Source organism: Aphelocoma coerulescens, chromosome 1A, assembly GCF_041296385.1.
Source record: "Aphelocoma coerulescens isolate FSJ_1873_10779 chromosome 1A, UR_Acoe_1.0, whole genome shotgun sequence".
Classification (NCBI taxonomy): domain Eukaryota; kingdom Metazoa; phylum Chordata; class Aves; order Passeriformes; family Corvidae; genus Aphelocoma; species Aphelocoma coerulescens.
Window position 1 is genome coordinate 53692920 of NC_091014.1, and position 20954 is coordinate 53713873.

General features: G+C 51.5%; 1 protein-coding gene across 2 annotated transcripts; it reads right to left on the minus strand.

The window, feature by feature from the left end:
* Positions 1–439: 439 nt before the first annotated feature.
* SYNGR1 (synaptogyrin 1) lies at positions 440–19793 on the minus strand. 2 transcript variants are annotated; one of them, XM_069002750.1, is made up of 4 exons: positions 19601–19793; positions 8703–8940; positions 7697–7842; positions 440–5115 (listed from the first exon to the last, which is right to left on the minus strand). In XM_069002750.1, exons 1-4 carry the CDS (start codon positions 19697–19699, stop codon positions 4897–4899), a joined length of 702 nt encoding a protein of 233 aa, XP_068858851.1. In that variant the 5' UTR covers positions 19700–19793; the 3' UTR covers positions 440–4896. The 2 variants fall into 2 exon arrangements, with proteins under 2 accessions (XP_068858851.1, XP_068858852.1); XM_069002751.1 differs by having other exon boundaries at positions 5023–6354.
* Positions 19794–20954: the final 1161 nt, after the last annotated feature.

Genomic DNA, 20954 nt, shown 5'->3' on the forward strand with positions numbered 1-20954 from the left:
CCAAGAGGGGAGACAGTTTGGAGGAATGGCTAGAGCCTGTTCACCATCATGTGCTTCTGCTTACTGTCCTCAAACCTCACAAGGGCTGGGAAATGTGATACTCAGGTACTCGGGTGACTGACTCATTAGAAGGGAATGAGAAGGAAGCTTTAGCTAAGCATCATCACAGGATGGGATTTTGAATTTAATTTTTATTGCAAAGCCTGTTGAAACAAGATCCTTTTTAGTGGTGGGCTACCAATCACTGACACCCACTGTCGGCAGTGACCTGAGAGCCCATTTCCCAGGGTCTGATTATGTTTTGAAAACCTGCAGTACACCAGACACCTGAGCAATGATCACATATAGATGAATAAAGACACATCAAAAGACTAAACAGATCTGCTTCCCTGGGTGTGGAAATACAGGTGTTTATTTTCATATAGGTTTGTATCCTATATTCTTATAAGTCCCCCATCCACACCCCCTATTGCCACATCCTTTTCACAGTGAGAGTCCACTTCTAACATGGCATGTCAGGTTCCTCAGGTTTTCCTACTGATTAGGTGAGAGACACTTGATGGTGTGTGATTTGAAACTTAGGCCAAGTAAAACAAGTAACCATTAGCTTCCACTGAAACACCTCAATAAGGGCAGTTCTTTAAGTTTCTTTCCTCCATTCAAGCCACTGACTGTCACTAAACTTGACAGCTCGGCCATGCAGGAGCACAGGAGCCAATGCTCTTGTAGCAAACCAAACTAAAAAAGCCATCCCTCCCCAAAGAAGAAAAGCCAGACCATTTTTTTTTTCCATATAGTATGGTTATTTTGAACGTCATAACTTTATTGAGACACCAGTAGTTACCACCTTCACTTTGTTAACCACAAATATATAGGACATTGTAAACACAGGTGCCGAGGTGGCGGGGTTCGCTGTAGTTGAATTTTGGAACGGACAGGGGCAGGGGGAGGAGGGGTGAAGGGACACTCGGGCTTAGACAAGACCACTCAGAGGATCCTGTATGCGGCAGGCCATCCATGAGTCATCGTATATACGTATATATGTATAGCTTTATATTATACATCTTTTTAAATATATATATATAATATATATACTATACACAGGCAGTAATGTGGCAGGGCAAGGGGCAGGGCAGCCCAGGTGGTGTTACAAATGCCACACAGGCAGCAGGGAGTTGTCTGGATGGATGGTTTGAACTTGCTGCGTGAGGTGGCCTCACTGGGCTCCTTACCTTGTACCTGCTCTGGGGATGGGAGCTGAGACTCCTGTGGGAACCACCCTGCAATGCTGCCTTCCTGGGTCCTCCCAAGTGCTTGCAAGGGTACAGGGACAAAGACACCTCCTCCCCCGAGGGAACTGCCAGGAATAACGCAGAGAGGAAGGGTGTGTGATGAGGTGATGAACAGGGTGGTGGGGATATGGGTGAGCCAGGGATGGGGACACACCAGGAGGCTGAATCCACAGACAGAACTGGGGCAAGGTTTCATCATCTCTTTGCCCTTCACAGCCTCTGCTTCCACAGAACAGTCCTTTATTTGGGGGCTTTGTAAGATAAGAAGACATCAAGGGGCCATTGCTCCCAACAGGGGATGCATAATCCTCTGTAATCTGAACAAATGGCAGAGGGGGAAGAAAGCCGCCTTATCATTTCACTTATACAGCCTTCCCTCTGATCTCCTAATCTCTAGAGTGGGGCTGATCTCACCCACACTTAGAATGCAAAAGGGACATGTTCCAGTCAGCTGCTCAGGTCACGCCTATGATCACCAGAAATAGGCAGCACCTTATCAGAAGCACCTAAGATAAGATAACAAGCCCTTTGGGTAGGTCTGTATGTCTCATCAGCTGCAGAACCAGCCAAATGCCACTGGAAATTGCATTTTGCATTTTAAATGGCTACCTGCAAACAAGCAGAGTCCCACTCCCAGGTCTGTCACCACCAACCCTCCACTGCAAAGGCTGAAAGCCCGTGAACCCAAGCAGAGCAAGTCTTCTCCCATGAGCAAAAGCAAGAAGTTGTCCAAGTATCTACTGCTGTAGTGTCCCCTGTCACATCAATGCTTTTCTTATGACACAAAGCAAGGAGAACAACCAAGAAGTAACCCAAGATGAAGCCACCTGGCTCACGTCTCACTGAAGTGCTGGTTCTGAGGGGGAGGTTCATTCCTGCCTCAAGCCTACCTGAGCCCATCAGCTGGTTACATGAGGGAAGCAAGCTGAAGAGGATAAAGGAAAGCCTGCTCATTTAATCAGCCCCAAATGGTGTTTAGCCACCTATGTAACTCTGATGGGAGAAGGGGCATGCAAGATGCTCCTGCACCACACCCCAAAACAGAGCCCAGGTACATCCCCCACATACTGTCTGTACCTCTCCTTAGGTGCCTGGTCACTCACAGAGGAGGGACCTCCCAAAAGGTACAACACATTTTTGTGCTAAGGGGTGGTTATTTATAGCCTCCTCCTCCTCTCAGTTCCCTCCCCACACCCCAAATGAAAGCATGAAGGATGACACAGATGAGTCTGGGTGAGTACAACTAATTTCTCTCCTCCTCCACCTCATCATTCATTCGTTCTTCTCCCCTAGTGGGAGACAGACAGGAGGGTACTCCCCCCACATCCAGCCACAACAAACCTCTCTCAATAAACTAAACTCGTCCCAAGCCTAAATATTAGGCTGAACCCACAGAAAATGAAGGTCGAGGGGCTTCCTTCCAAAAAGCACCCCTCCTATTTACAGTATTGCATTCACTCATAGCCACAGAGCAAGGGATGTGTGCCTGTGCCCAGTCGTTCCTGCTGTGTCCCTAGGGCTACCTGATCCCCTGCTCCCATCCTCACCAGTGGGTAACCACCAGCAAGGCGGGGCAAGCCTGGGGAGGACAAGCCATGGGGACAGCCACCAGGAGCACAAATGTGCTGGTAGGAACGGGGAGAAACAGTGCCTGTATACAGTGGAGAACACTGCTCCACTTCCCTCTGGGAGCCTGCTGCTCTACAGTTTCTACCCCTTCCCTATCTTTGTGGGCCACTGGGAGGAGGGAAGGACTGGTAACCTTGGTGCCCTCCAGATGAGATGTTCACACAGCCACAGGCCAGACCTGTGTCCCATTCTCTCCACTCCTAAGGGTGCTATGAGGAATAGGCTGCATGTGCAGTGCAGGCACCTACAGGTTTTGGATGTGCTCCTGATCTCTGCTACTGGGACAGTTGCATCAAGCAGGGTGGCTGCCTGGGGGATGGAGCTCCTCACTGCTGCAAGGTAAACCCTGCTTCTTGTGCTCTGAGAGATGTCTGTGCCCAGGATAATTGTCTAGGTAGCTATTGCTGAATTATTTCCATTCAAGGGAAATCTGGGAATCTGTCTTCACGCACAGACCTAACTTCTAACCTGGAACAGAGAGTGAGCTTCCACAGCTGCGTCTTTACTTGGAGCAAAATCATAAGGAGTGTGGAATGATACCCATACGAGCTCTATCTAAGAGTCAGTGCTGCCACCTAGGCGAGGCTTTAAAGTCAGCCAGGATCTGAGATGCTGCAGAAGAGCACTAAGGTATGGTCTATGTTTTCAGACAACTCAGTCTGGCCCCAACCAATTTGCTGCACACCAAGACCTGCTCCCTATCTGAGTGGGAGGCAAAGCTCAGCCATGCAGGGACCCTTCCCAGCTTGGCTGCACCCCTGTGCAAGAGCCAGACACATGCTAGCCACCCCAGCAGCAGTATTTCTTTCTAAGTGGGGTCCTGCTCCATTCCTCTATGCTACAAAGATGGTGTCAGCAAGAGGCTTTGCACTATTGTAAAGGAACAGAGGAACAGAGGAAGGTTCAGCAGGACCTGAGGAGCAAAACTGTCTTTCTTCTCCTCCCACTCCGGGTGAAATGACAAAGCTCTCCTCTCCCCCTCAAACCAGCCCAGCTGGGGTTGAAGGCCCTCAGGGCTCTCTAGAAGCCCACCTCCTCCATCCTTCCTCCCACAGGCACTCTATCTGGGCCCAGAGACTGGGCATGGCTCCCCTCCTGCCTCATCAAACACTGGTCTGAGAAGAGCAGTGACTAGCAGGACATAGAGGCGAGGGGAATCACCTCCACCTCAATCCAAGGGGGCTGAGGAAGAAGTGAATCTCAGGGCACTACCCCTCTGCTCTGCTCAGTCTCTTGCTGTAACCTACAGATGTCCCTGTGATTTCTGATTGTACCTGCAAATCTTCTTTTTTCCCTTCCCATTTTCTATCCTTGTGCTCCCCCCCTCCCCATACCACTTCTCCCAAACCCTCTAAAAATAAAGCACCCTCCCTCGCTAGCATGTGGCAGGGAAAAGCCCCCCTTGTCTTTACATGGAGGATGCCATTCCTTCTGTCCTCCAGGCCCCTCCTCACACTCTTGTATGCTGACTCCAACACCATTCCCCTCCCTGAGCCACCAGGTGCTCCAGAACTATTCGGATGCTCCCACATCTACTCCAACCTTCAGCGATACAACCTCTTCCAGGAAGGGCCCCGGTCCCTCTCATTTTTCCATCTGCCTCCAACACCCTTTCCCCTGCCCTGCCGGTGCCATAGCTCCTCTCCTGTCCATAAGACAGACTCTGCCCTCTGCAGCAAGGCAGGAGGGAGAGGAGGAAAGGGGGGACCTTTCTATCAAAATGCAGATTTTGGAAAAATTTGGTTCTGGCAGGTGGGAGAGGAGAAGGAAGAGGTGATGGGGAAACCTTTTTTCCTTTTTTTTTTTTTTCCTTTTTTAAAAACAATAAATAAAAACAGATGACCCAGAAGGCTGGAGCATAGCTGAGAGCCACCTCTTGTACCACTATGCACGTGTCTTGTTTGTGCCTCGGCTTTCTGCCGGCAGTGGGAACGGGGGCAGAAGGGAAAGGGGAAGGGAAAGGGGCATCGGTGGCTCAGTAGTTCTGCGTTTGGTACCCCTGTGTCTCGGTGTCGAAAGCATCTGCTGGAGGGGGCTGCTGGTACGTCCCCACCGCATCTGTAGCATCCTCCTCGTTCGTGTAGGGAGCATAAGGCATGCCGGAGTCCTGGCTTGGGTCCATGTAGTCCTGGGAGAAGAGGGCCGAATCGGCACCCAGCTGGAAACGCTGATACGCCAGGAATGCCTGGCCCACCTTTAAGGGAGGAGGTGAAGGGAAGACATGGGAAGCAGAGAGGGGAGGGAAGAGGAAAAAGAGGGGGAACGTACCGAAAAAGAGAAACAAACAAAAGTGGGATTAGTAGTGGTTACGGATTAGTGTGCGAGGCCCGCCTGGCAGATTGCCAGTGAAACGCCCCACGAGCACGGAAGTCCACACTGTCCCACAGAAAGCATGAGCCCACAAGGACAGAGGAGGATTGGGCAGGGATGGCTGCAAGTCCAGCTGGCTGTGTGCAGCCTGCCAAGGCTCCCTGCTCTCTCTGGGATGTTCGGGGCACCTCCTGTCTGCCGGTGGGGTTTCACCAACATCGCACGGGTCGCAGAGGCTCAGCTGGCACGTGGTTATCCCAGTCAGCCCCTCCTGGCTGTGGGAAGGCAATCTGCCTCAGCAACACCAGAGGGCTTGGATGCTGGGCTGCTGATCTGGCTTGTAAAGGCCAGTAAGGAGAGCAGGATTCAACAAGTACTGAGGTAGAGGTCACCCCCTGAAATCCCTTCACCAGTCAACATCCACAAGGTGTAGCACAGACCTTAGGAAGGAGCAGCAGGAAGCAAGGTAGCTGCTTCCCAGACCAGGGGACAGTTAGCAAGCAAACTGCTGTCTCCTGCCTCAGGCACTGCAGGCAGGGCACCTTTTGGTGGACTGGGAGAGCCTGGGCACAGGGTTCAGCAGGCATGGCTTGTTGTCCCAGAGCATCCCTGAGAGAGGTGAGCAGTCTAGCAGGTGACGGGGGAGAGGTTTTTGGGGAATGAGGTCTGGGAAGAAATGGAAGAGATAAAATGGTGGGGGGAGAGGGCATCTCCTGGCTGAAGTATTAGGTCTGAGCAGTCATCAAAAAAAGGCACAGTAGTGTTACACATCATTAGTTAGGGTATGGGTAAGGGAGAGAAGGGAGCAGAAGAGGAGAAGAAACTGCCAGTTCCAACTCTCCAGAGAGAGATTCCCCGTTCAGGGGACAACCCCACTCCAATTCATTGGCCCATATCTTCCCATCCCGTGCCCTGCAGTGACCACACACTCATAGTCAGGGCATTGGAACCAGCTCTGTTCAGTGACCTCCTCCAGCTGCATCCCTCCACTCCTTCCCAAAAATTCTCCCATCAGCAAGGGTCACTAAGGCAGCAAGGATGGGGAGTTAGGGAACAGGGTATTGTATTCCTCCTGAAAATTAATGTCTCTGAGTCTCCGGAAAGCCAGAAATACGAGGAAGCCCTGTGAGGAGAGAGAGGGGAGCAGGAGGGAGAATCAGTAAGGTAGAGCAAACCAGAGTGTTTGACTGAAATAAAAACAAACCCCAAGGAACCAGGCGAAGAGAATTCCTGTTTAGCCACTTGCAAGCCTGTGCATGGGAGAGGATCACTGCAGGTGATGGCACCTCCAAAAGTGTCCTGAGGGACCCCTTGCAAAAGCCTTGCTCCTTGTCACACTTTCTGCTGGAGCTTGCAAGGGGCTGTCGGCAGCACTCGAGTGCAGGACACAGCTCATGAAGGGAACACACACACTGCTGTCCCTTGATCCTGCCTGGTGTCACCATGGCAAGGGTGCTGAGAGCACAACCCTTTGCAGCCCCCCTCCTCTCTGACAGCTCTGTGGTCTTACAGCACCTTTCCTATCTGGCTCCTGCCCAACATCAGGGCCTGCAGGAAGAGGAGAAGATAAAGCCACAAGGGCTTATGCATGGAGACAGGGTTAAAATGCTTTCCTGCTTGGCACTATCCCGTCACTTCAGAAAAAAATCACTTGTGCTTGGTGCTTTCAGAGGCAGGAGGAAGTCATCAGGGATATTTATATTGCACACAACAGCTTTTCCAGGAAACTAGCAATAAGGAACTGCTGGGGAAAAAAGGGCAGTCTTAAGACAGCACGATCACCTTCCTAAAAGGCGACCCAGTGAGGTGGCACTCCAATGGTGGGTGCAGACAGAGTCCAGAAGAACAATGATGACATCTTGCATGATGGAAGCAAAGGTGGGAGGGAGATGAGTGCAACCCCTGGCCTGCAGCTCCCTTCTTGGCTTAGTGTCTGTAAGGTGAAAGTGCTGCTGAAGTCCTCTGACACACAGAGAAAATGGTAACAGGTTATCCAGAGAGGTGGTGGATGCCCCATCCCTGGAAACATTCAAAGTCAGATTGAACTGAGCTCTGAGCCACCTGATCTAGTTGGAGATGTCCCTGCTCTTTGCAGGGGGGTTGGACTAGATGGCCTGTAAAAGACCCTTCCAACTCAAATTATTGTATGATTCTATGACAGTGATGGTTGGGGAGCTGGCTTGTCCGAGGCCATACTAAAGGTCTGTTGAAAACACTCCTTACTGGGATATGGGACTCTCTCTCCCATTGTGCTTATTAGTGTTCCAAAACCTTCTTCCACGTAAGTTTTTGAGTTCCGTTTCCCAAGTTTACTTCCCAGCCACCTCCTCTCCTGCTTTTCCTTTTCAGAAGCCATGTGAACTGAGATCCCAGAGCGAATCACTCTTAGCCAGTCACCTTTCATTCCCCACACGATAATACAGTACAGAGGACATCTGATCCAACATCATGGCTACTGTACTCACCCAGGTAAAGATGGAGAAAAATGAGAACGTGATGGCTGCTCGGGCTGCATCCCCTCCCTCATTCAGTGGGTTGTCTTCTGGTTTTGAAGCTTGCCACTGGTTGGTCAGAAAGCAGAAGCCAACGAACCAGAGGAATGCCCAAAAGGCTGGGAGGGACCACCACCGTCATGTCAACAGGAAGGACAAAGAACAAGATTATGTGTGAGCATAACATATATATATATATTACATTCCTCTGGAAATTTCAACCCTCTGAGACCCACCACTATGTTGCAGACTGGGCAAAACTGACCGGTCAGCCAGTCTGAGCCTAAGTGAGCTGGCAGGCTCCCTGACAGCAAATTGTCAAGGTGACCAAGAGGTGTCTGCAGAAAGAACCTCAGGAGAGTTCATTTGCTTGTGTTTGGATTGATCACAGGACTTGCATTTGGCCTTGGGAGGGAGCCTGAAGGGCTTCCAGTACTAAAGCAATCATCTGGGCTCTATGAAACAGCCATTGCTTCACAATCCTGTCCTGCAAGGACAAGCAAAGAGCAATTCCTTCCACAGGAGCTGCAAGAGAGTGGAAAGCAGCTGGTTTGCAGTTACACAGAGACCAGCTTGTGCTCAGGACAGAACAGCTCAGGGACTCACATCAAGGAAAAGTGCTGAAGGATCACTAACATGCTATGCCCCCAGGAAATGGGTGAAGGTAGGAGGTACTCACCCTCTCTGCCAGGCACAGGCAGACACCTGGCAGTGAGGGAAATGGGCATTCCAAAGCAGCAGCAAAACAGGGCACAATCCTTCCCCTTCTCCTGTCAGCTGTACATAGGACTGCTAGGAAAGGAGCTAACTGTGAGAGAACTTGCAAGCCCAAAGTCCTTAGCAAATTCAGGTGCTTCCCCTGATCCTGCCCTCACTCCACTCCTGGCCCCTTTGACATACTTCGGGGAGTGCCTGACGTTGAGCAGTTTGCCTGAATGGCTGGAACAAGCCACTAGGGCCAAACAGCCAGGAAGCTCACCCGAGACGCCGATGTCCGAGAGCACTGCCTTCTTGCGGTCCTTGACGCTGCTGATCTGCGGGAAGTAGGCATCCAGAGCCAGGTAAAGAAGGCAGCTGAGGAAGGCGAGGACACCCACGGTAATGCCATAGTTGCAGGCATTGTGATTGCGGTTGAAAATGCAGTGCTCTTCTAACTCATCCACGCGGTTCACGTACCCTTCATTGACAATGGAGCCGAACACCACGATGGAGAACACCTGGTGGGGAGCAAGGCCGGAGATACGTCAGGGCAAGCCCCATCTCCCTGGACCAGCACAAAGGAGCAGAGCTCTGCAGGGGACAGACACCCTTTGCCAGCACCACTCTGCTCTGCTGAGCTCCTGCCCTGCTGCCTTGCCTGGGCTGTAGCCACAGGGAATTTACTGGGAACGTGGTCTCATTTTATTTCTGAGGATTAACTTAAAATAGGACATTTTTAGATTGAACCTTTTTATCCATCTGACCTAAAGCGATGCAAAGCAGTTGTAGTCTGGAGTAAGGGTGGCTTCCCACAAAACACACAGGGAGGTGACATGGAGGGTAAATTGGGATATGGTTTTGGTGCAGGTGCCTGTATACAATGGCTTCAAGTAGTGGAAATTCTTGTAGTCTGCACTTATTCTCCCACTCACTCCTTCCCCTCCAAGAGATTAATTGTTCCTACCGTGCATCACTGATTTTATCTAGCAAGCTACTACGCTCTTTTCCCCATCCACCCTCCCACAATCCACAGCCCTGCTTGCTCTGCAGCTCCATTCTGCCGGGCTTCCATCCTCCCCATTTCCCCACATCACACACCTCTGTCCGCCGGTTCTCCATCAGCCCACTCCATGACACCACCCATCCTTCTGTCCACACACCAACACTCTGTCCATGTCAACACCCTCCAACCTTCCCAACAGATTTTAGGGGCCAAACATCCTTACTCCAGGTCCACTTGTCAGGGCCACTGTGAGTCCTCCTTACCTGTCACCACCACTGCCGCTGCATGTTATTTTAAATCAGGCAGAGTCAAGGATGACTCCAGGTAGAAATGCCCTAATCCGCAGTTGCTGGTCTAATCTTTGCTCATGGGCTTAGCCTTCATCGCCTGCCACAAGGCTGTCCCTCTTTGACACAGCAGGTTCACCAAAGCAGAGAGCTATTTACAGCAGCCCTAGTCCTGCACCTTGCCTCTCAAATAAACAGCTTCCCCTTCCCCACAGAAGAAAGAGGGGAATAGTAAGGCAGCATGTACAGATTTTTCTTTGTAGGGCATCTGAAGACCTTCAGTAGGAACAGCTGACTGGATGCTGCCTGCAAGAGCCTCAGGGGAATGGGAATGGGACCTCAAGCATGGCATGAAATTACGTATGAAGTGCACTAGGACATCACCAGGGTACTCTGCCAGCCTGGAAGATGTCTGCACAACAAGACCTGGCACCCTTGGAACCACCACCCTATCCCCAAGGAGAAGCAGCCACACAAGAGGATGAGGAGGCCAAGTCTCCTGCCGGAAGTGGAGCTAGGTCTGAGTGTTTGCCTGGTCAGGACCCCAGTACCACTTAATCCAACCAAGCACCAGAAGACAAACCAGAAAGCAGAGAAGGAGCTTTACGAGTGCAGGAAAATTATTGATTAATGCCAACCCAATACACCACCTATCGCCAGTGGGGTTGGATACCCAAGATGCACAGCACAGACCTCTGCTGCTTGGCCTGTGGCGTCGAGAACCAGAGAAAAAACCTTTCTCACAGCCCCCCAAAAGCCCTTGGACAGATACTCAACACCAACCACATTTCACCTGCCAAACTCTAACAAATATCCACTGACACCGGTATTATTTTTGCACCTCAAGACTCATAATTGGGTCACACTTGGGTTGCTGAAATTGGGTGTATCACACTAGAACAAAGTAAAAAAAGCTGGAAGCTGGTGTTCCTAAGCATAGGAACTGTATGGGTTCTCTGAAAATCACAAGAGTGTTTTAAGTTTAGAAGTAAAATAACCTATTTCTCCTCCTCCTCCTTCTTCTTGCAAATCAAGATTGATCGTATTTTGCAGAAATTGCCCGTGAAAATTAAATAAGAATCTCGTCTGCTAGAAGCAAAGATTTAGTCCTCAAAATTTCAGCCTGAATGGTTTGGAAAGCAGCAAAATTGCAGACAATTACAGCCAGGCTCTTTCAGTGGGATGTCTCACACACCTTCACAACAGGCTGGGCTGACAGGTCTGCCTAGGGTCATTGGCAATAACACCCTGTTCCTCTGACCTGAGGAAGAGCTGACAAGACTCCTGAAGTGACACCCCAATGTGAGGCTGTGACCAGCACTGATGCTGACACCTGAAGTACCAACCTCCATATATTGAGCTTTCAAAGTGGGTGCACTGTTTTCTGCAGCATTAAACAGAAAGCTTATCTTCTCTTTGGAAGATGAGGAACAGCCTCCAAAATGGCATAGTCTGGTGTTCAGTTTTGGTTTAGGACTCAAAACTGGTGAAATGTTGATTCCCCGAGTCAGAAAAAGCCTTGCAAGAGCTGTATTGTGAGTCTCTGCTTACTCATTCGGGATGAATGAACTTCTGTAATGGTCTATCCCCAGAGACACAGCTGTGGAGATATATCCTGATACACATCTTCTCTCTGCTCTTAGCTTTGGGTTTGCTGCTGGGCTGGACAGAGTAATTTCTTTTTGCATTTGCTCTTCCATACCTTTTTATGCTGGCTCATCATAAAGGCACAGCTCAGAGTCACAAGACTAGAGGAACATCTCCCTCTCCCTAATTTTCAAGCAGAGGTGGCACTCCTAACTTGCTTTCTCCATCTGCAGTCAGCCAAGATGCCAGACTTCTCTCCTATGAAGAGAGAAGTTTCACAGCCTGGAGGTGCCCAAGGTATGATTTACAGGCAAGCATCTGATTTCAGATGATCTTAGGAGTTTTTTGGGGAGATTCCACTAAGCGTGTTCTCACTTGTGAGCAGAATAAGACGCTGTGGATGCTTATCTTCTCTCTCCTGAAACAGCCATCCCAAAGTACTCTTTATCCTTAGGAAAGCTTTCTATGGACCAAAGCATAGTAGCTTAAGATGTCTCCTTCTCTCTGTGCTTTCCTCACCATTGGCATCAGCTCTGATCCATGCTCCACTCCCTGGCACTGCAGAGAGGGCAAAGAGAGGGCGTGCTCCCTTTGCCAGCTTGTCACCACCCCGATGGCACAGCAAAACGCTGTGAGGACCCACTGTGCACAGAAGCCTTGAGCTGGGCTGGATTACACTGACTGGGCAAGAATGGGCAGGCTCAAACCAGAGATTCCAGGCAGAGCTGGACAGCAAAAGAGGTAATTGCTGCTGCTGCTGCTGACAGACAACATCGCCTGTTTTACTCCCATGATGTCCGTACCCAGAAACTGTTGTGACAAACAATTTTATTTAAAAAAATCATAGTTACGAGAGCTTAGGTCTTGCAGCCTTTAATAGAAACTGTTGCACACTTTGTCCATGGCAGCTATTCCTTGTTGGTAAGGGAGCAGCTGGGTGGAAGCTCCCTGACGTGGCAAGTCATCTTAGAAAGAGCAAATACATTTTATTTCCTTGATTTCACAATCCATGCCCTGCAAAGATGATCCGAGCAGCAGGTGCAGTATGAATGATTGCCTAGATTATAAACAAAGCACCAAGTTTTCAAGGATGAAGTGTTTACATTCCTGTTCCCATCACATCTGCAGCACTTCTAAAGGAATGCCAGCAACCAGCAGCACTGGCACAGGCCTCTTACTGCTCTGTGCTACTGCTGCTTGTGTCGTCTCCCCCCATTTGGCACTCGCTGCACAAAGCCTTGCCTATGGCCACTGATAAAGTGGCCCAAAATACACATCCAGCTGCAAAGAGGAGGCAAGGAGAAGATGGCAGAAGTCTTCTCCTCACTGAGCAGTGAGATGCAGGCAAGGGACTTGTCCACAGGCTAACAAGAGGCCTCCTGAGGCTCCCAAATGCAGCCCATCCTTCCACTCTGCAGAGGGAGATCACTGGCCACTTTCTGATGCTTGGTAACAAAAACCAGGCAGCCATCCCCAAGCTTTGTGCACTTGAGCTGCCTCATTTCTTCAGCAAGGCTGCTTCGGCCAGTTAACAGACCTAAAGTAAATAGATTTTTAGGTTGAGAAGGTTTCTTTAAGCCTCCAAGAGCAACATCAGTTGGGCAGGTGTGCAGGCTGTCTGGAGGTACACATTTATAAGCAGTGATATCTTGGGCTACACTCAAAAAAGGGACAGAAAAGAGCACTTGAAAAAGATCTGAGCAACTCAGCCCTGCTGCTGGGACCCGGCTTTGCTCCACTTCACTGCTCCTTAAACACCATGTCCATCCACATTGGTTGTTGCAATCATTTTCCTCGATTCCTGTTTTCATCCAAGCGCTTCAAAGACACCAAGTGCAGCCCAGAGCCAGGTGCATTGCAAAGCTGACACAGGCAGAGCAATGTGCCAGAAGACGCAGCAAAATGAATTTAATGCTTAGCACTGCGGGGAGGAGAGAGAGAATCCGAGAGTTTTCCTCTCCTCGTTTCTCAAGGGGCTCATGCTGGCCATTACAGGCATATAAGGGCTCATTACAGTGAGAAAAGTGCAAAACAGGCAAAATTCTGCATCCTGCAGAATTATATACCTTTTTTTTTTCCTCTTGGTAAACTGGGTGATCTGATTTTGCCAAAGGCAAAGGTGAGAGATGAGAAGAGAGGTTCTCCAGTCCCTCCCCACTGTAGGCTCAGCCCTGCAGAAAGCCAGGCAAAACCTCCTGAACATCATGTGAGGCGCTTTCCACCATGCTGCCCATCCCCAGCCATGCATCAGATGCTCCTGAGCATCATGTGATGGACACAAAGCGCAGCCAGCCTCTGGCAGTGCACTAGGATTTTCCTGCACCTCATCCCAGGACTTGGTCATGCTGCCTTCCTGACTTCACCCCCAAGATCCCCATGATGGCTGTGGTGGGGATGAGGCTGAAGAGGGTTTCTGCTGAGCTGCCTGCTTGGGCTCGCTGCAATGCCCTCCAGTCACAGCCTCTGTCGCACTGCGTGCTGCCTCTCCCTCTCACACACCCCCTTTTTTATTCTGTTATAGAGAGGAAATAGTTTGATGACATAATATTCCTCGTGGGACTTCAAATCAAATCCCCCTCAGGAAGAACAAAGCCATAACCTCTTCTGAGTCTGATCTGGTAATGACCAAGAATAAATCCGTTTAAAAAAAAGCAAGAGCAGGAGATGGTGCAAATGATAAACTGGCAGAGATGATCTGGCTTTCATTTTCATTCAGCCACTTGCAAATGGAGTCTCTGAAAAGCTTTGGAGTGCATTGCACAGACATGGAATATTATTATTATTGTCATTAAATCTACTTGTATTTAGTTCATTTTGAAGAAAACATATGCAGCTTTTGAGATGCATGGGACTGGCAGCTTGGAAACAGGCGGCCTCTATTTATTCCCCCCAGCCGGCACCACGCAGACAGCAAACAGCTCCTGCCCACAGTCTCGACAGTGTCTGAGCCTTGTGCAGGTGCTGGAGGGGGCCAGTCTCTCTGGACCCCATTTCCCTGAACATGGGACAGGGGAAGAGCACAGGTATGCCAGCATCTCCCTCCCAGCTCACCCTCCCTGGCCATCAGCCACATGGCACCAGCTCCTCATCCAGGGCTGAGCCGGAGCAGGTGACTGAAGGGAGAAAGGCTCCGAATCCCTAATTCCTGCCATGGGATCTGGGACACGCTTTTACTGGCCAGCCAGCTTCTTTTTCACACATGGTTTGGCAGCTGACTGCCTGGCCATTAACCCTTCTGCCTCCCACCAGACCTGTGCTCAGATTGCACACACTTCCCGTGGTTAAACAGCATCTTCTGTCCCACCACTACTGGTGGCAACCCTCCACAATCACACATCCATAGTGATATCCAGGTTCTTCTGTGCTTTCTAGATGGTCCCTACATTGCTATGGCACTGGTCAGCGAAGTGACCACCCAAAAGTGGTATCTTTTTCCAAGAGGAAGAGTTCTGTTTTCTTTCTAGCAACATATCTCCCCTTCCTTGGCTTGGCTGTGGCAGCATAGGACGAGAACTGCACCCCTTGCCACCCGCAGTGACTGTTCCTCTTGCAGCCACGTGAATCCTCTCTGCTGCCTTGTTTTGCCACAAATATTTGCATTAGCCATGTCCCATCACCATGCAGGTGCTGGAGGGGGCCAGTCTCTGCTTCTCCCCTGTATACCTCTCATGTTTTGAAACAGCAGATTATGTATGGTTGTCTTACTTCTTGCTCGTGTTTCTGACTGTCTTTGGTCTTTGTGCTACTTCTCAGATTTTAATCTGGAAATGTCATTAATGAGAGATTTGTTTCTGCTCCAAGATCCTTCCTGGAAATGCTATGCTGGAAACAACACAACCTGCTGTATCCAACCTGAATCACTGTACAACTGTGCATATCTGTTGTTCATCTTCTGACACAGCCTTTCACCCAATCCCTGTGACAGCAAACCCCCAAAAACCCTTTTGAAGCTGACCAAGGCAAGGGCATCCCACAAAGAACTGTCCCTAGGGCTTGACTGACAGCACGTGCTTTGAACAGCTGCATTTCTCTCATCTGCACCAACGTACCTCGCAAGCACGCAGCCAGCGAGCGTGGTGGCTGCAGCAAAACCGGGGTGCAGGAGCAGAGGCAGAAAGCACGAGCTATGGGCCAGGAACATGGGGAATGTCTCAGCTAAACTAACTTGAGATAGAAAGAAGGTGGGAGCCCAGTTGCAGCTGGTTTTAGACTAACAAGGTCTCCAGGCTCTAAGGCTCAGTTTAATCGCCATTACAAGCCCACACTGTGTGTCCTTGGGAAGAGACAAGTGGTGGTGTAAGCCAAGCATGAATGTGGCAAGCCAGGAACCTGCTGGCAAAGCAGGAGATGGGGCTCTCTGCCATGCTGTGGCTAGTTCCCATCCTCCAGCTTTCAGGTGCCAGCCTGTCATGGGGAAGCCAGGAATGTGGTTCACCTGTCCTTCACCTGCCTTGTCTGCTCAGCTGGAGCTGCTTGGGATGTAAATCGCAGGAGACAGCAATTCTTGTACCAGCTCACATGTTCTGGATACTCCCATCAGCCAGAGGACATGGTGGCAACAGCAGGTGATGGAAAAGGAGATGAAGCACCTCTCCTCACCAAACCTCCCTTCGGAGAGGCAGTGACCTTGGTGTCGGAGGGGGACTTGGCACCTCAATCTATGTGACAAGTTTTAATGGGCTGCTTTGTCTGTGCAGCTCTGGTTGGAAATACTCTTAGTCAAGCCCACATCCAAGCAAGCTGGGCCTGCTTCCAAAAACAGTGTTACTTTTGCCTTGTTAGGCTTTTGCATCGAGCAGCACTTCAGTTTCTCCAGCAAGCAGGTTTCCAAGCAGACAGGAGCACCTGGAACAACCTGTTTCGATTAGCATTTTACTTATTTATGGTGCCAGCGTTACGTCCAACGCCTGTGGGTTGCAGAGGAGCCACCCAGCTCCCCTGCACTGCCTGTGGAGAGCTCTGCTGCACTGCCCTGTGGGTCAGGGCACAATGGGAATAGCTAGGGATGTGCTCACACTTGCCTGCTTTATTTCAAGAACAATCCTGAAGTTGTGCAGCCCCAGCTCGGTGTGGGTCACCCAGCTCCACTAGCTCCAGCTGTAGCACCAATAACTCCAGCTTCTGGGTCATCTAAACATCCAAATCTGGCATGGGCACCCCACAGGGCCACCACTGATCACCAGCACACACACCAGGCAACCAGGAAACCTTTCTGTAGGGAGACACTCACTCTGCTACGCCTGCTGACCTCCAAAGCACCCACGAAACCTGAGCTGCCACGCAGCACAGTCCTGGTAGGCAGATGTTCCAGAATTGCTAAACTTTTTCCATAGTTTAGCATTTTCCTTGTCAAATTTATCCTATCTCCTCTTCAGCAAGGAGCAACATAAATAATCTTCGGTCACCCCATCTGTTCCTGATCCTGCAGTTCTCCTCAGAGATTTGCCGCCACCTCAGTTGGGCTGCAAACTCCCTGGGCAGGAGCCAGTTTTGTGCCTGTTGGTAGAAAGCCATATGCACCTCTGTGCCATCATGAAGTCTGCTAAAAGGCAGCATGACCCGAGCACAAAGTCACTGCCTGAGGAAGAGATCATGAGAATTTCTGCTCTCAGTGAAAGCTCATCACGTGAAACAGGCCAACAGGAGCCTCCAGCTTGCCCTGGGGAGACAATGGACCGTTCATGCCATGAGCAGGATAAAGGCAAATGAGATCTCAGGAGATGGCAGGCAAAATACTTTCAGTGTGTGCGTGCAAGAGTGTGTGAAAGGAAAGACTCTCAGAGAGACCACGAGGAGGGAAAGCCCTTGGCCACCAGAAGAGCTTGGCTCATAGAGCCTGGCACTAGAAAGTCTAAGTATGGATGCAATCACAGTTTATAAATACCACGGGGAAAACACCAGGGACGGAAAAGCATCATTTAAACTGAAGGGCAAAAGATCACAAAAGTAAACGGATAGCAGACAGATTTACAGTGGAAAGCCTCTGACCACTGGAACCATGGAACCCTCTCTCAAAGGAAGTGAGAAGGGAAGAAAACCACAAACTAGTCTTTTTTCAGCAAAGTTCAACCAATTTATGGAAGGGGCCATAAAGAGTCTGATACTTGTGACAGCCTGAGAGAGGACTTCACAGCCCACAAGGACCCCTCTTGATATCAAGTTTAAAGAAATGACCAAAACTACAACTAAATATTTGGGGTGAGCTTTTGATTCCCCTGCTTTGTTAAAGGAGAGATGCTCAGGAGGACAGACAAGGCCAAGCCAGTGGAAAAGGAGGAGAAGAAGGCATAGCCTTGCACCATGACAGCCATGCCACCCTCCTGTGTTGAACTGCTGACCTGGAGCACCTCCAGTTTCGGCAAAAGGACTTTAATTTCCAGGGCCAAGTGAAGTGCCTGGGATAAATCCCGTCCTGTCCTCTGTCAAGGTCAGATGGGCAGGGAGAAATAGCGTGGGGTCCCAAGGAGATGCCACTCTCCAGCAAGTGCTTCTTGCCAGGAGGGACCTTGCACGGTGCACAAATGAGCTCGGCAAGCAAGCCAACACTGCCTGAGATACTCTGGAGCAGATTAGGTGCCTAATTAAAAAACAAACATATTTCTTCTTCTCTCTCCCTCACCTGGTGCCTCTGGGAAGCCAAAATCCTGCAGTGCTTGGATGAAGGGGAAAAAAACCACCAGACTGAGAGGCAGCTAGAGAAAGATGAAATTCTGCCACAGAGATTAGCAACGGGAGAGCCTTTGTAGGTCACATCACATCCATCATCCCTGGGCACACAGGCTGGCTCCACTCCAGCCTCCCAGGGGTGGGGGGCACACGTACCCCCTCGCCTGGCACCCAGCAGCAGCCCCCCGGCGCAGCCAACCCGCTCCCAGCGTGATGTGCTGTACTGTAAACAAGCTCAGGCAGATGGACAGACAGACAGAATGCCTGCATTAATCAAGTCCTCAGCTGTCCTGGGGCTCTCCAGCCACCCTCCGAATCACCCGGAGGGGACATCACGCACCCACCCGGCTGGGAGGACAAGGACTGCCTCCCCACCACCACCGGCAAGCCAGGCCACCTTCCTTTTCCCTCCTTGTTTCCACCTGGCACTGCTTTTATTTTACTTTCCCAAAGCCAGCCTGCCGCTTTGCCTCCCAGCTCCCATGCGCATGTGTCTCCCCTGCTCCCTCTCCCTGCCCTCCCTTCTCCGCTCCCGGCTGAGACCTCAATCTCTCCCCCGCCAGCTCGCTGCTGCAGCTCTCGCTCCCTTAATCCCAATGACCTTCTTGCACAAACGCGCCAGCCCCATGGGCAGCCATGGGATCAGCGTCACGGGAAGAGGGAGAGACCTTCCCATGACACCCCCGTTAGGCGCCTCTTTCCCCCTGCCCCCTTCCCCACGAATTACAGAGACAAAAACATTACAGGGAAAGCAGGTTGGGGGGCTGAGAGGATACGAGTGAAACAGAGAGCGACGTCCAGCCCCTACAGCCGCTTCAACTCACCCCAGCGTGGCCTGAGCCCAGCTCCCTCTGACCCACAGGGAAGCAATTCCAGGACTGCGGCATCCCCCCTCCCGGGTTCCCCCTGTCACCCCACATCCTGCTGCCTCCCTGCACCCACCATAAACGCACTGGCGTGGAAGAGTGAGAAGACAACCCACACCTGAGATGGAGACAGGGTCACGGTACAACCTGACTCACCCTCTTCCTCCCCATGGAAGAAACCCCAAACCAGCCTGCTCTCACCCCATATGGGCCTATATCCACACACGCAGATATATGTACATACAGCTGTACATCTGTGTGCACACATACATGTGGATATACACGGAGATTTATACATACAGAGATGTATAAACCCAGAGACAGATCCCTATTTCCAAACATACCTACCTACATATGTACATAACAGAAATACAGCCATAAATGCTATGGAAGCATATACGTACATATCTGTGTGTGTACAGATCTAGGCTGTGGGGAGGCATATTGATGGACACATGCATATTATATATGTCGATACATGCGCATACACATGCATATATAAAGCATATAATAATAAATATGTAATACATAACAGCATATGATGATAACAACATATAATAACATATGGTATGTAACATACAGCGTAATGAGTTTATATATGTGTGTGTGTGTGTGTGCAGGTGTGCAGGAAGGTCACGGTCGGGGCCGGTGCCGGCCGCCCGCCCCGGAGGGAGCCCCGCGCCCCCCGCAGCCCAGCGGGTCGCCCCCCGCCCCGGTGCCGGTGCCGGTGCCGGTGTCGGTGCCGCCCCCGGGGGCGGCGGGGCCTTACCCAGGAGACGAACCGCAGGATGGTCTGCGGCTGCCGGATGAAGGCCTGCGGGTCGAAGGCGCCGCCGGCTTTCCCCGCTCCGAAGGCGCCCCCGTCCATGGCGGCGCGGGGGTGGGCGGGAGGCAGGCGGGGGGCTCGCCGGGCTGCGCCGAGCCGCGCCGAGCCGAGCCGTGCCTGGCAGCCCGGCGGCGACGAGCCGCGCGCGCCCGCCCACGGGGACGCGCCGCGCCGGGAGCGCGCACCCAGCCCTCCCCCCCGCCCCGCCGCGGCACATGGCGAGGACAAGTGCGGGGCCGAGCGGGCGGGGGCCGCGGGGCTGGAGGGTGCGGGCACTGCGGGGGGTGGGAACACCTCCCCGTACAAAGGCAGCCCGCCCCAGAGGGCAGCCCACCCTGGGAGAGGGATGGGGGCCATGCTGCTCCTGGTTTCTGTAGGGCCCAGCAGGGCCAGTCCCCCGTCCGCCCACACGCCCTGGTCGGCCCTAGTGAGGCCGCATCTGGGGCTGTGTCCAGTCCTGGGCTCCCCTGTACACAAGGAGCTACCGGAGAGAGTCCCGCAGAGACCTCAAAGATGATTTGGGGTCTGGAGCACGTATTAGAGGGAGAGACTGCGGGAGCTGGGCCTGCTTAGCCTAGAGAAGACTGAGAGGGGATCTCATTATTGCATACAAATACCTCAGAGGTGGGTGGATGGTGCCAGGCGCTTTTCAGTGGTACCCAGCAGAGCAATGGCCGTAAGCTAAAACACAAGAAGTCTCACTTCAACATGAGGAAGAACTTCTTTACATTCAAGGTGGCAGAGCACTGGAACAGGCTGCCCAGGGAGGTCATGGAGCCTCCCTCTCTGGAGACATTCAAAACCCACCTGGATCCTTTCCTGTGTCACCTGCTCTAGGTATCCGTGCCAAAGGACTAGGTGATCTCCTGAGGTCCCTTCCAACCCTAGCAATTCTGTCATTCTGTGATGCTACCCAACAGAGGCCCCCATAGAGGGGTAAGGCTGGGCCCTTGGGTGCAACCCAATATCCCAGAGGCTGGTTGGTTCTCTCACCAGATGCCTGCCCCTGGACAGAGATGCCCGGTGAGCCTCAAAAACACATTGCAGCAAAACCTTGGGCTCTCATTTCCAACATCCACCACCCTACCCGCACTGTGTCCCTGGGAGGGGGTGGAAAAAGGCCCTTTGTGAATGTGAGGAGTCCAGACTTTGGGGAGGAAGGGATGTGTGGGGAGAAGCCTTCCAGCCCTGGGGGCAGTTCCAGCTGCTTGGCCCATGCCTTTTGTGCAGAGTGGCTGCATACCAGCGGTCTGCTGTCTGCTGCAGAGTCCCCGATAATCTGTATTAACGGGATTGA